Consider the following 13,513-nt stretch of genomic DNA (forward strand, 5'->3'; position numbering starts at 1 on the left):
ATTAATAATATATAGTCCACCTATCAAAGTGTCTTGAATAGAAATCAAATAAACACAAGAAAAGGGAATTTAATGTTCTTTGACTCTCCTTGGTGAGAAACCTGAGCCTGTTTGGATGGACACAGAGCTGCTTTTTAGACCAATTAGGTGAAATTGGATCATTTCTGATGAAGGCTTTTGTTAATAAAACATCTCAGGAGCTACCTCTAGTGTGCAGATCTATTTCTGTCATTACCTGCCTTTGGATCCGGCACCTAGTTTTATCTCAGTGAGGATGTGCGTGATGTCAACTTTTTTCTACTTGAAAATGGATGATTTCTTGCGGTGAGCCACGGCAGAGAAGTTGAAAAACACAGCTGAAACCAACTACATGTGGTTCTATCTTCTCCTTAAATGCCATTTTAGGACATATGACTTCATGCTTTGTTACAAATCAAATGTGTTACCATTGATCATTCTCCAAAAAAGAGCCATTAGAGTTGTTCATAAAGTTAAATATAATGATCACACCAACCCACTTTTTCTTAACACATTTAACTTAAAATTACATGATGTGGTAAATTATAAAATGGCACAAATCATGTACAGAGCGTCAACAAATTCTTTGCCTGTCAATATTCAAAATTTATTTCAAGATAGAGATGCTCATCATGCATATAATTTGAGAGGAAGTCATAAACTATATCAGACAAAAGTAAGGACAACTCTAAAGGCTATGTGTATTTCTGTGAGGGGAGTCACTCTATGGAACAACTTATCTGAGGAAATGAAAACTTGTAAAAATCTTTTGTTGTTTAAAAGTATGTTTAAAAGGAAGGTAATGAGTGAGTACCAGGAGGAGATGAGGCAGTGAAAACTTCATGGCCAGGCACATGCACCGAGTGTCAAATTTCTGTCTATGTATTATGTGTTAGAAGTGTATTACCTGATTATGTTTGCTGTGTAAAACACATGGTTGATAACAACATGTTAAAATGTATTGAAGTCATGTGATCGGGAAGAGCGGGGGGCGGTCGGGAGTGCGTTGGGCCTGTCTTTGTCATTGTCTTGTCTTGTCTGTGTTGATTATTGTGTAAATTTTGTAATTTTGTTTTGTGTTATGCTGCGTGGTGTGTGAAGGGGGTGGACTAAAATAAGCATTGCTTCTCCCATCCCCCTTTTCAAACCAAAATTGTAAAAAAAAATTTGTAAAATTGTTTTTGTAAAATTGTTTTTGCAAATTGTGAATTTGGTTTGAAACAAATGAATAAACAAACAAACAATGCTTTATTAAACGGATGCAGTTAAAATGGGGAATTAGATAATGGCAACTTGTGTTTGAACATGTTTGCTGCTTTAACACAAAAGAAAAATAAATGATTTCCAAGTTATTCATGGTCTTTCCCCGAACTTGAGCAACATGCTACCTGACTGCGGCCGACTCCGGTGAAGTCCGCCTGTTGTGGAGGGAAGACGTGGAGTTCGGCCTCGTACGCACCCTCGCCCTGATTCTCAGCACTGACCTCCAGGGTGAGGGCGTTATCGTCGCCGATGTAGAGCTGCTCACTGTCACTGCAGCCAACCAAAGAACAACAACAGTTAACCACAGACAGCAGAGCAAAACATTTTCTACCTGTTTCATATATACCTCTTCACTGACAACTTGAGGTCAGGTTTACAGATGTTGTCATCTCCACAGTCCAACAGGATATGAGCCTGATGGAAGAAGGAAAGACAGTAGAGAAAGCTGAGAAATGAGATTTAGTGCTGAAAAGGAGATACAAAAATCAGTCAAAGCATTTTTATCGACCTGCGAAGAGCCACAAAAGTCACAGACTCACTGGGAGACATTTGGTTTTTAGTCATAACTCAAACACTATTACTGGATCACCAGCAATGGGACTAGATAACACTGGGGCTTAAACAGGGGCTTTATGCTCACATGAGCCTTATTAATAAAGTTGCATGTGATCAAATTATTTTTCCAGGGGATGCACGGACAGCGTGAGCGCCTACATGACACTTAAAGCAGATTTACCTGCTTGGTGACATTGGACGGCGCCGACATGTCAAGAACAGGCAGCAGTCCGGTACTGTCTGCAGCTTTCTGGTAGTCCAGATTGTACTCCATCGCCACAGAGATGGGAGTGATCTTATCCCGGAACTCATCCTGAAGCACATAAAAGAATCAGACACGTGTGGTCAAGCAGTTTGTCTCGTCTGTAATATATGCAGACAAGTCCAACAGGTTTCCTGTTCATCGGTTTTGTTGGTTTTCTCCTGTCATGTTTGTCTAAAACCTCTCACCCTCAGGAAAACATCCAGCTCCTCACAAGCCGGCCGCTTGTCGTTGGACACCGTCATGTTTTTTAAGTACTGAAAGGTCTGACTGTGCAGGAAGAGGACGCGTTTAGTTGCTTCCTTCTGCTTGAGACGGTCCAACATGAGGTCCACTTGAAATGCTGAGTGATGAGGAACAGAAAGGAAAGAAAATGAGGAGGTGTTCAATCATTTATGTGGCTTTTCATGTTGCAGAGACCATCCCCACAAAGACAACTGATGATATTTTACTCACTCAGATCTTTTGGAGCTCCAACGCCGCTGGCTGTCAGACAGTATTTAACCTTGAAGCTGCAACACACACACACACACACACACACACACACACACACACACATATTCAGCTACAACACACTGTATTATTCTCATGGAAAGGGTGCAGCTTTAAAGGACATGATCTCTTGGGGGGAAAAAAAAAGTAACAAGTAATAAAATTGTCACAAAGCTTCCTGCTGAATTTGGACTCAGTTACATGAATCCCCTCTGACTAGTTTGTTCAAATACAAACAAACAAACAAAATAATACAACACGCATAAAGTGAAAAAAGGGGACTAAACGCTAAGATTGGCGGACACTCCGTTGCCATGGCAGCAGGAGTTTAATTGACTTTTTGGCTGGTTTTGGGGTGTTACACTTGTGTGCTGAATTTCATCGTTCTACGTTAAAGTAGACTTTTTTTAAACAATTCTATGGGAGATTTTTATCGTGTCTAGAGGGCGCTGCAGAGCCATTTTAACATTGAAATGTATGCAAACCATAGAAACTTTTGCTGGGCTTTTGGTGTGTGCCAATTTCCACAACTTTTCATGGACGCTAAGGGGGTCAAATTTGAGCTAGTTGTGCTTAGAACGAGAAGAACGAGAATGTGAATAAACGATTCAACCACAACAGGGTCCGGACTATAAATGCACAAACAAAAGACAAAAAACACTAGCTTAAAGGTTTTTACGCCAAACTACATCCCAAAATTTCACGTTCAAGACATGCCAATGATTACTTCTTTGTTCTAGTCATTCTTGGGCATCTTCAACAAAAAAAAAAATAAAAAAATAAAACTAAGAAAATGCAAACTCTCACCATGACACAAGTGTACTGGTTCCTGGAAGTGAGCAGGCCTTATCATCAGGGTTGATTATCTGAGGTGTAATGTCCAATGAGGCATTCACACCGATCACTGGACGGGCTCTGACGGACAAACATAAACACAGACACACAAACACACACACACAGGTTAGCAAGGATGTGCGAGATTCATCATATGCCGTCGTTTATTCCATCTCATCTGCTTGATGAAGAAAGTTGACATGCATTAGGGTCCAAAACTGTGAGGAAAACTAGTCTGGTTGGGGGGCAAGGCTCTGCAGGCTAACAAGCAAACAGAAAGTTGTCATGACAACTGCAATAAAACATAATCTTACTGAAACATGAGAAAACATCAATTAAAAAAAAAGCGTTTTAACTCTGTAATGCTTTTGAAAGTCAGTATTAGATGAGCTGTTTTTGGAAGGTTATCCTGTGTAGGCTGTTTACTTTAACATGCATGTAGAGCCTGATTGTAGTCCCACTGAACACAGCATGTTTTCTCTTTGTCATGCTGGTAGGAGGTGTGGACTGATGGACGACAACATTTAATCTGTTATCCCAACTAGTGATAAAATAGATGTGTCTGCAAAGTATTTTAGATAAACAGTCAGGAGTCTGAATATAATGTGTTGCAGAGACACATGAAGACATGTGGACATGTGGACACATGGAGCTGCAGTTTAAGCTTTAACAAGGTTATAATTTGTACATTTCAGTACGCTGAGTTAGTTATTGCGGCTGGACTATAGATGTAAAGATGAAGTGGATTTACTGAGATTTGATAAAAATGAAAAACCTTCCAGTTGAAGGGTAGACCTGCGACTATTAGCATCTTTTTTTTAATCAAGGATTTCAGGGAATGCTTGATTTGAACAAGGATTAAAATGTGATGTAAATACATTTCATGTCTGTGTATTCAAATTTGAATGTGTACTGACTGCAAGGAGGAGGTTAGCTGGATACAAAGGGTTAATACGGATAAATGAACAATCATGTGAGCGCCTCTCTGTCCTGGAACAGGCAACACAGCATCTATAAAGCCAGTAGGAGCAAACTAGATGAAAAACAGCAGCTCTTTGATACTGGAGGTGGCCTTGCTCATTAAAACCCTCAGCTTCTTTCACACACACACACACACACACACACACACAGCCACAGTAGGGGAGCACGCATGCACATGCTGTGCCACACACACGCCTGAACACACGGTGCAAGACTTAGATTTGATTACCTGTATAAAACGGCTTTGTCTGCTCCAAAGGCGCCAACTATTAAATCTGTAGGACACAAACACAGATCAGCTTTTTGGTTTACAACTCCCGCTGTGCTTCCATGTACACGTTGGTGAGAGTGTGTGTACCTGGATATCCATTCTGGTCTATGTCAGTATTTCCTGTCATGGAGTATCCAAAGCTAGCAGGCATGTAGCTGGACGCCCATTTGCCCTTTAAGACCTGATGGACAAAGTACACCAGGCAGATTAGATTTCTTTCTTGAGTTTTTGTGTTTAAATACTAGACTGTCCTTCATGTTTTGTGACATGCAGTTTACCGATGTCAGTAAGAGGATGTGGGGAAGGAAACCACCAACACAGTCCTTGAACCACAATTTTTTATTTGCTTGTCAAAATCAGCTTACATGACAGTGACTGAGGTTTTCTAAACGAGTTGATCTGAGACTACATGAAAGAAAATTGTTTAAAAATTCAAAAGATTTCCCCAAAGATGAAATCAGACTACCTTAAAAAGTCTGTTTATAAATATATAAAATCAATCATTTTAGTGGTTTTCCAAGGAGACACTAAATCATTTTATATCATAAGGCCTATCACAACACTATCATTGCAAAACAATAATAATAAAAATAACAAGGAAATAAATAATAAATGTCTGAAAATAGGAAATGTCTCTTATTTTCATGAAATTCAACACAGAAAACCTTTATTTTTACTGGACACTGAATAAAATGAACGTTGGGATATATTTACCTGGGAAGGTGACTGGCTCGGCCCCTTAGAGCCGCCATTATAGATGTAGACCAATCCATGACGGTCCGGGCCTCCATACGGAGCAGAGATGGCCACATCTGGACAGAGAAACAGGAGACATGAATGGTTCCGATCAGGATGTAGAGTTAACTTGGAAGCAGTATCCTGATGTAATGCAGACATTGTATGTGTGTATCTGTGTGTATGAGCATGTCTCTCTCTCTTTGTGGACAAACTTTAATCCTAAACCATAAAGGTGGGGCCAGTTTGGTGGATCCTCGTTAATATAAAAGGTGTAATTATGTTCACAACGCTATCTGCCAGCACTTCAGACCAGGATCACAGCAGTTTTCGTCTTTATCAGTAAGTAAGGCTTGGCTATATTTTGATGGTGTTGCAGCTGCATTATTTCTGCAAACTGGTGTGTTTACCATGTCTATACAAGCTGCACATTTCTGTTACTTCTAGTGTTGTTAACAAAGTGAGACAATGGTTATTATAGAACAACAAAATCAGCTTGTTAAGGTTCCAATGAGAATAAAGTGAGGTTATATATTTCAGAAAGCCGGTTTACCGTTGTATCCGTCCCTGTTCAGGTCCCCCAACGCTGCGATGGCAGAACCATATCTGGAGTAAGCCTGAAACCCCATCAGAATCTGAGGTGGACGGAAGGAAAATCCACCTCGACCCATGAACACGGACACCTTGACAACACACAAAGAAGTTTAAAAGATTATAAGATTAAAAAAAAAAAAAAAAAAAAAAAAAGGAAGAAGCAGGAAAGAACTGTAACTGATCTTGGTTATAATGTTGTATCTAATAAGATGCAGGTTTGTCTGGTAAATTAATATTTGCCAGATTAGACATTCCTCCTAGTAGGGAGGGATGTCTAATCTGGCACATCAAGTCTTCTTTCAGACGAACAAAAACAGCCGCAGACAACCACAGAAACTCATTTCACATCATTAAATATCTTCCAAAAGTGAACCAAGTGTTGATATGTTACATTATTGTTGACACTCAGTCCAACATGGGCACATTGACTCATAAACACATTACTGTAGCTCAGGAGGAAGAGCAGTTCTCTTTCAAATGGAAAGTTGGGAGGTCGATTCCAGGCTTCCCCTGACTTCATGCCAAAGTGTCCTGGGGAAAGACACTGAACCCCAAGCTGCCCCCCGGTGTGCCTATCGGGGTGCGAGTGTGTGTGTGTGTGTGTGTGTGTGTGTGTGTGTGTGTGTGTGTGAATGGGTGAATGTGACAAGTAGTGTAAAGTGCTTTGAGTGGTCAGCATGACTGGAAAAGCGCTATACCATTGACCACTTACATGAAGTGAATGCTGTGTGTGTGTGTGTGTGTGTGTGTGTGTGTGTGTGTGTGTGTGTGTTGCGTGCTTCTTACCTGCCCCAGTTCCTTCAGTTTTCCATCTGACCCTCTGTCCATAAAAAGCGGAGCTCCAACCAACAGATCAATCAAACTGACAGATGAAGTAAAGAAAAAAACAACGTTTTATTAATCCTCAGATGAAATAAGTCAGATTAGAATACACACATTTCCAGGTTTATCAAACTGTTCATGTTGTACATGAATGTGTACAACAGACTGGTATGTTTCCTTTATTCCCAGCAGTCATGATGAATCCATATCCTGCCTCATGAAGCACTTTGATGCATAAATCCAAGGCTGTATATTAAAATATTAATCCTCTTCAAATGCAACAGGAACCAATTCAGAGTTGTGAAAAGTCTGTTTCATTCATACAAAATATGACTTTAATAGCCTGTCATAAGTAAAATGAAGAGATTAAATAATCTGGTTTTTGTGGCGCAAGGAGGACATCAAGTTTCCTCACAATAAAAACAAAGATGTCACAGAAATGGAAACACGGTTCTGCATAATTTGAGTTAGAAAAAGTCATTTTGATGACATTCTGCTGCAGTTTTCTTTTCTCCAGTTGGTAATTTAATGACACCAAATAAAGTAACAGAGGAAACAAGCATTTACTCAGCATTAGCCTGTCAAATCCTCTCCTTGCACATCCAACATTTGCATCCATTTCTCATTCTGGCAGATCTCTACAAATCTTCCCTTCTTTTCATCAAGTTGATAACAGAATGAAATCCTTTTCTCTCTGCATATATTTGTTTCTGTAAATGTGACTAACTCTTCACCCAACATTCCTCAGTAATCTGAAAGCTCTTATCCTTTATCGTGCCACCACAACACATCCCCAGAACGTAAATATGGTTTCACTTAGAGGCCATCGGGGCAAAAGGTGACAGAACGGAGCTGTGTGAGGATGTTTGTACAGTACGGAGCATTTCCTCAGGGTACAACAGGGGTTTTAAAAGTCTGCATGTCCCTTTAAATACAGCAGCCAGGGGTTCTGGCTGCAGAAAATGACAGAGCTTAAATTGTTAGAGGAGAAAATGTAAAACAGACCAAGACTTACCCGTCATTATTAACATCAGAGGCGGCGACTGAATGTCCAAAGTAAGCAGCCATCTAGGAGACAGAGGAGATGGTAGAACAGAGTTTGTCACAGTAATCTGTCAGAGACATGTCACATGTTTGATTTATTCTCTTACTGGGATCAAACTTGTCATTATCTTCTTTATTTAGTGATTTTAGGACACATGATTCTATTTATACGTTTTAGACTAACAGTATCTTCTTATGTGTGTCTGATAAAGTAAAATTCATGCTAATTTATTCACCGACTCCTGAAAATGAAGTTTTACACTGCTCGATCTTGTTAAGGTAGATTATCTGTCACAACAACACAACTTTTATTTTTTGGGTCCACTATTTAGAGAATAAAACAAAAGTAACAAATGCAAAAAGTGCATTATTTAGGACACATTTATATGCCTTAAATGATGGTAAAATGCCCAATTTTGGCTGAAGTTTGGTTAAAATTGACAGCACATTTATAAACAAACCAAAACAGTAAAGTACAATAAAAATAAAAGACCCATCCTTATAAAAATAAGGCACTTACTTTAAAAAAATGTCATATTTAAATAATATCTGTACATTATATGCAACATCTCAGTTTTCTCTTTGCTAATGTTTTGCTCACACTGGATTAGAAAGTCCAGTGATCTGATCAGGTGACATTTTATTGCATCTTCATCTACCCTCCTAACTTAAAGAGTCAGTGTTTGATTTGTCCCAGCTGGGCTCCTGTAGAAGCCCCAGAGAAGGCTGGAGAACAGTTATAATGTGAGCACCCGGGGAAGCTTTCATTATCCAAAACACAGCGTTGGAGTGATACTAACACTTCTTTCTGATGCAGGCTGATTTATTTTCTCTGTATAACCAATGAAGAATCCATCTACAGTTTCCAACACACATCAGAACCACAACCAGAGTGAGGAGGGGAAAGGGATGTCCCTTCTCAAACACAGTGGTTCCATTACTGGAGCCAGTTCTAAGTTGGTACTGTAAAGAATCAGCAAAGGACTGGTTTAAATCTCCACAGAGTAGGAGCCATATTAGAAGGACAGTAAATAGTTCAGAGTGTATTCTGTGTTTCTGAGGAGGATAATAGTACAGGGAGACCGTTCGTATTCACAGATCAGTGTTTGCATAATTTTCCCTGCAAACTAAAGTGTAACATCACGAGTCTAGTTCATAAATCACTGCATTACACCCCAACTAGTGTTTGAAATGGCATGGATGGTGCCGCATGGATGTTTACAGACAGCTTTAAGCAAGATTTAGTTACTGCTGCTGATTGTATCAAATGAGCAGATGGTTGTAAATGAAGTTGGAGAGGCAGTAAATTAATACATGCATTTCACTGCATTCCACAAACACAACTAGTGATATCAAACCACTAAATGACAGGAAATGAAGAGAGCATTGAGCTCAGGGTCTAACATTGTTGTAACTTCACATCCATGTTTAAGCTCATCATTTTTAGTATTTTATTTATTTGAGTAAGTGGAAAAAACAGTAGTTTGGCTCTAAACCTTTGCTGGTGGACACTGGTCTGGTTGGACCTCACCACCACACTTAGTGCTTCTCTCCTCTGGCCCAAGAGCCCGTGCTAATGAAGCGCCACTTTTTCATTTTATTTGAAGACAAAACAGAACAACCTGGTTCTAAATGAGGCTCGAGCTGCACAGAGATGTTAAAGAGAAGATACAGAGCTGACAGAAAGCTTGGAGAAGTGAAAGAGATGTAAACGAATCTTCAAAGAAGACGTGGAGGTTGTTGGGTTCAGTCTGTAAGTTATGGAAGACAGTCAGGAAAGTGAAGAGGAACTCATTAACTGTGCTGACGACAGCCTCCGTCTCCTCTCACCCTCCTCCATCTGTTTATTCAGTGTCCATTTGCTCCTCCAGACCTTCTGGGCATCTGAGTAATGGTTTCCTCACATCGTTCCAGAACAATCAAAGCTTTACAATAAAACAATGAAGCTGCTGCGACACCAACCTTGACCAAAGTCCATCTCTTATCTTTCTTTGTTGTTCGCAGACAGAAAGGAGGTTTTTTTTTTTTTTTTTTTAAATCAGAATATTCACTTTGGTTTTCTAGATAATTACTGACATATAAAAGCTATCTGAAGCGACTGTGTGTGTGTGTGTGTGTGTGTGTGTTTACACAGCAGATAAAGCTAAAGCAGCCTGAACTCTTGCTGGAAGACTTCCTTCATCTTACAGCTGGAGTGATTTTCTTCGGGGTTCACCAAGAAAGCTGCATACTTTCTGTTCCCTCTTGCTGGTGTGTGTGTGTGCGGGGGGGGGGGGGGGGGGGGGGGGGGGGGGGGGGGGGGGGTGTTAAACCACACACTTTCACAAGGAAAATGAAGAGGAACTCTGTCATTAACTTGTTTTTTTTTTTTTTTTAAATCATTAATAACTGTGACATGAAGCCAAAGTTTCTTTTTAAAGATCTTTGTAGTTTTTCAGCTGTGTTGCACATCCTCATTCACAATTTCTATACTTTGGTATCTTGTTTGTTTTTTTTTACTTATTTTCTTTACTCTGTTGGTTTGTGTACGTTTATAGATTTGTATATTTGGTTTATTATTTTGTATAAAGAACTTGTGTTTTAACATTTTATTGTATCTGACTATTTGAGTCATTATTTGCTTCAGTAATTGCTGCTGCAACCCTAAATTCCCCACTTTTGGCCATCAATAAAAGGAATTATGTATACATCTGTTATCCTTTTTTAACAGAGTTGTTCCTCTCTGTTAACTCATTGGCTGCCAAATGCATCTTTTGATGTCTTGAACATTCATTACCAAAGACGGCAAAAAATGCCAAAAGACGTGCTTTGTGGTTTCTGTATGCGGAAGGCCAATTTGGCCAGGTGTGTGAGTCCAGACGTTTTTGGAGTACACACTCCAAACATGTACCCAACATGTTGTGAATGTACTCGGAGCACCCACCCCGAAGACGCCCCGACGCACAAACCCCACCACAAACTTGAACATCCATATCTGTAATCCCAGAATTCAATGTTCTGCTTGTCCTGAAAGATGAGCCAAAAAGCTCCGTAACACTGGCAGTACTGGGATTTCTGCAACAACAACCTTTCAAAGCTATGTGGCGTCAGCCCATTCAGACTGGTGTAGCATGGCTGACTAAAGCTTGTTCCATCCTCCACCAGAAGCAAGAACTGAGTTCTTCTTCTCGAGGTTGCAAGAACAAGAAAAAACGTCTTGTTCGTCAGGTCTATACATACTACATGAGAAGCACGTCTGCAGCGGGGAGGGGTCACTGCGGGGGAGATATCTGCTTTGATGTGCAATGAACCCGGTTGTTACCTCCGCCGAGGAAGTGACGTTTTTCCCGGCGTCTTTTTGCTCAAGATAACTCAAAAGGTTACGGACGGATTTTTATAAATATTTCAAGAGTTGTTGCAAATGTAAAAATGAAAAACTGATTAAATTTTGGTGGTGATCCGGATCACTGTCTGGATCCAGGAGTTTTTTTTAAAAGGATTCTTTAACATTGTGCTTGGCGGAGATTTCCGCTCCCTGCGTGCTTTTCTAGTTTCACATTTAACAAGCAACTTCGTCCGCGGCAGGGCGGGTTGTGCACGCGGCTGGGGCCGAGTGTTTTAACGCCACATGTAAAAATGTTGGTACTTTCTCACCACCTCGATCAGCTGTTTTATCAAAACAATCAGTTCTGCCGACGCGGAAGCAGCAACTCCTCTTCATGCTTTCTCCGTGTTAACCACGCCCACTTCCAATGTCCGACCAATCACACGATACTTCTCGCAGTCCCGCAAGAAAAAATTTCTGCCAGCCCGGTGTGTCAAGAACTGTCCTCAAATGCGTCCGCGAGAACAAAAATGAGGTCATTTTCTTCCCGGAGCCTCGAGAACAAGAAAAAAGTTCTCGCTTCTCGTGGAGGATGGAACAGGCTTTAGTAATTCTAACTAACCTTGATGACCATTTAAATGTCATTAATATTCTGTCCCCTCACCGTAATTCCACATTCTCCACACGTCACCGTGAACTGGACACATTTCAGCAGCAGAGAACCTTTTCCTCAGCAGCCACGTATGTCACTGTTTGGTCTACATTTTTGGGGTTAGACCGCATGCTGAATACAGGTTTACAGACCTTGTAGGAGCCTCAGTTGTTATCACAACAAGAGAAGATCTCACAGTACTTTATAGTTTGGCGAATTATGTGCTAAAATCGAATAATGATTACATTTATAATCCGGTGTCGTTGAATGTCAGCTGGTTAATGAAGCAGCTGATTTATGAGATATTTTACACCAGTTCTTGATGGCTTTATATTGACTTATGTCATATACAGCTAAACAAAAATACCTTTATCGTAAGCCATCCAGGGCAGACTTAAGTTTGTTTCCTCCTTTTTGAATCTGTAATTATTTAATTTCAGTGTTAATTTCAGTGACAGCAAAAAACATCTTACTTATCAAATCTTACAAGTTTATATTCAGCCAAAACACCTTTTTGATCTTCATTTGAGTGTAATTTAGTAGGCAGAATATGGAAGATTATTAACCATGTTTTATGTCTTTTTATTTTTTGTACTCAGTTTCTAGATACTTTAATTTATTTCACACACAGTTTGAGATCACGCATCTTCCACATCCTTTTTTTTTTTTTACTTTCTTTTACTATGAAACCTTGTTTTAATGCCTCCACGTAGCAATTCACACACAGTTAAATAATATTAATTCAAGGATAAAACAATGTGAGCAGATTAAAAAATCTGCCTCTGCAGTAAAATAATTAAACTTGGTAAGATTTTCTTAAAAAAACGACACTGAAACAATCATTGACTAATCATTTCACATGATTATAGTAATAAAAAGTTGAGCAACCCCCCCCCCCCCCAGATATATCACTTTCACAGTGTTTCTGCAGCCCACCTGAGAGCCTGTGAAGTTGATCATGGAATCCATGTTGAGGCCGTTGAAGATGTTGACCTGAAACACCAGAGCATATCACAATGAGAACCACCATGAGCAAATTTACACAATGTACTTTGATTAATCAGCAGTTTTGATGATTTCTGTGCACAGCAGTGCTTCAACAGCTGAGTGCTTTCTGAAGCCACCAAATCTTCACATCAGTGTTTGACCACATGATGAAATGCCAACAGCTGAGCAGGATTAAGAGTGAAAGCCAAGTTCAACGTAACCAAGGCGATCGTAGACGACCATGTGAGCTGTGGCTGGCACTAGTTATAGCAACAGGGTTGGAGAAAGTGTCCAAACATGACTCAACAGTGCAAAGTCCTGCATTTATAATCCTGTTTAGTAAAAGTACATTACAGTAGCAGAGGAACTAATAAAATAAAAAAATCTGCTTCTGCAGTTGACTGATCATAACATTATATGATTTGTATTCTGTTGTTAAAGCAGTTTTCCTGTCAGAGCCCCTGATTGTGGAGCTCTTTCTGGATCTCGGATTTGGGATGAGGCCTTTCTAAAGAGTCACCACTTTATGTGGAGGAAAAAAAAAACAAAAAACGCAACAATCTCCCAGAGACACAAAACTTGTTTGGATGAAGTTCAAAGTTACAGAAGAACTAAAAGATTGTATTTCATGTATGAAGAACACCTAAAATAGGACAAAGTAAAGAAAATATATTTACCCGCAATTTGGATTCATTAAAG

General features: G+C 39.8%; 1 protein-coding gene across 1 annotated transcript in view; it reads right to left on the reverse strand.

Moving 5' to 3' along the window:
* The window catches only part of itgav (integrin, alpha V), a 55,847-nt gene that overhangs the window by 12,220 nt on the left and 30,114 nt on the right, over positions 1 to 13,513 (reverse strand). Inside the window, exons 10-22 of the mRNA XM_079254557.1 lie at positions 12,764 to 12,820; positions 7,843 to 7,895; positions 6,792 to 6,867; positions 5,965 to 6,094; positions 5,391 to 5,488; positions 4,764 to 4,857; positions 4,635 to 4,680; positions 3,398 to 3,505; positions 2,555 to 2,610; positions 2,287 to 2,441; positions 2,018 to 2,149; positions 1,628 to 1,695; positions 1,407 to 1,551 (exon numbers count right to left, since the gene is read on the reverse strand). Of these exons, the coding sequence (XP_079110683.1) occupies positions 1,407 to 1,551; positions 1,628 to 1,695; positions 2,018 to 2,149; positions 2,287 to 2,441; positions 2,555 to 2,610; positions 3,398 to 3,505; positions 4,635 to 4,680; positions 4,764 to 4,857; positions 5,391 to 5,488; positions 5,965 to 6,094; positions 6,792 to 6,867; positions 7,843 to 7,895; positions 12,764 to 12,820 (1,218 nt within the window). The remainder of the gene's footprint in view (positions 1 to 1,406; positions 1,552 to 1,627; positions 1,696 to 2,017; positions 2,150 to 2,286; positions 2,442 to 2,554; positions 2,611 to 3,397; positions 3,506 to 4,634; positions 4,681 to 4,763; positions 4,858 to 5,390; positions 5,489 to 5,964; positions 6,095 to 6,791; positions 6,868 to 7,842; positions 7,896 to 12,763; positions 12,821 to 13,513) is intronic.

This window comes from Telmatherina bonti (assembly GCF_933228915.1).
Source record: "Telmatherina bonti genome assembly, chromosome: 15".
Lineage (NCBI taxonomy): Eukaryota > Metazoa > Chordata > Actinopteri > Atheriniformes > Telmatherinidae > Telmatherina > Telmatherina bonti.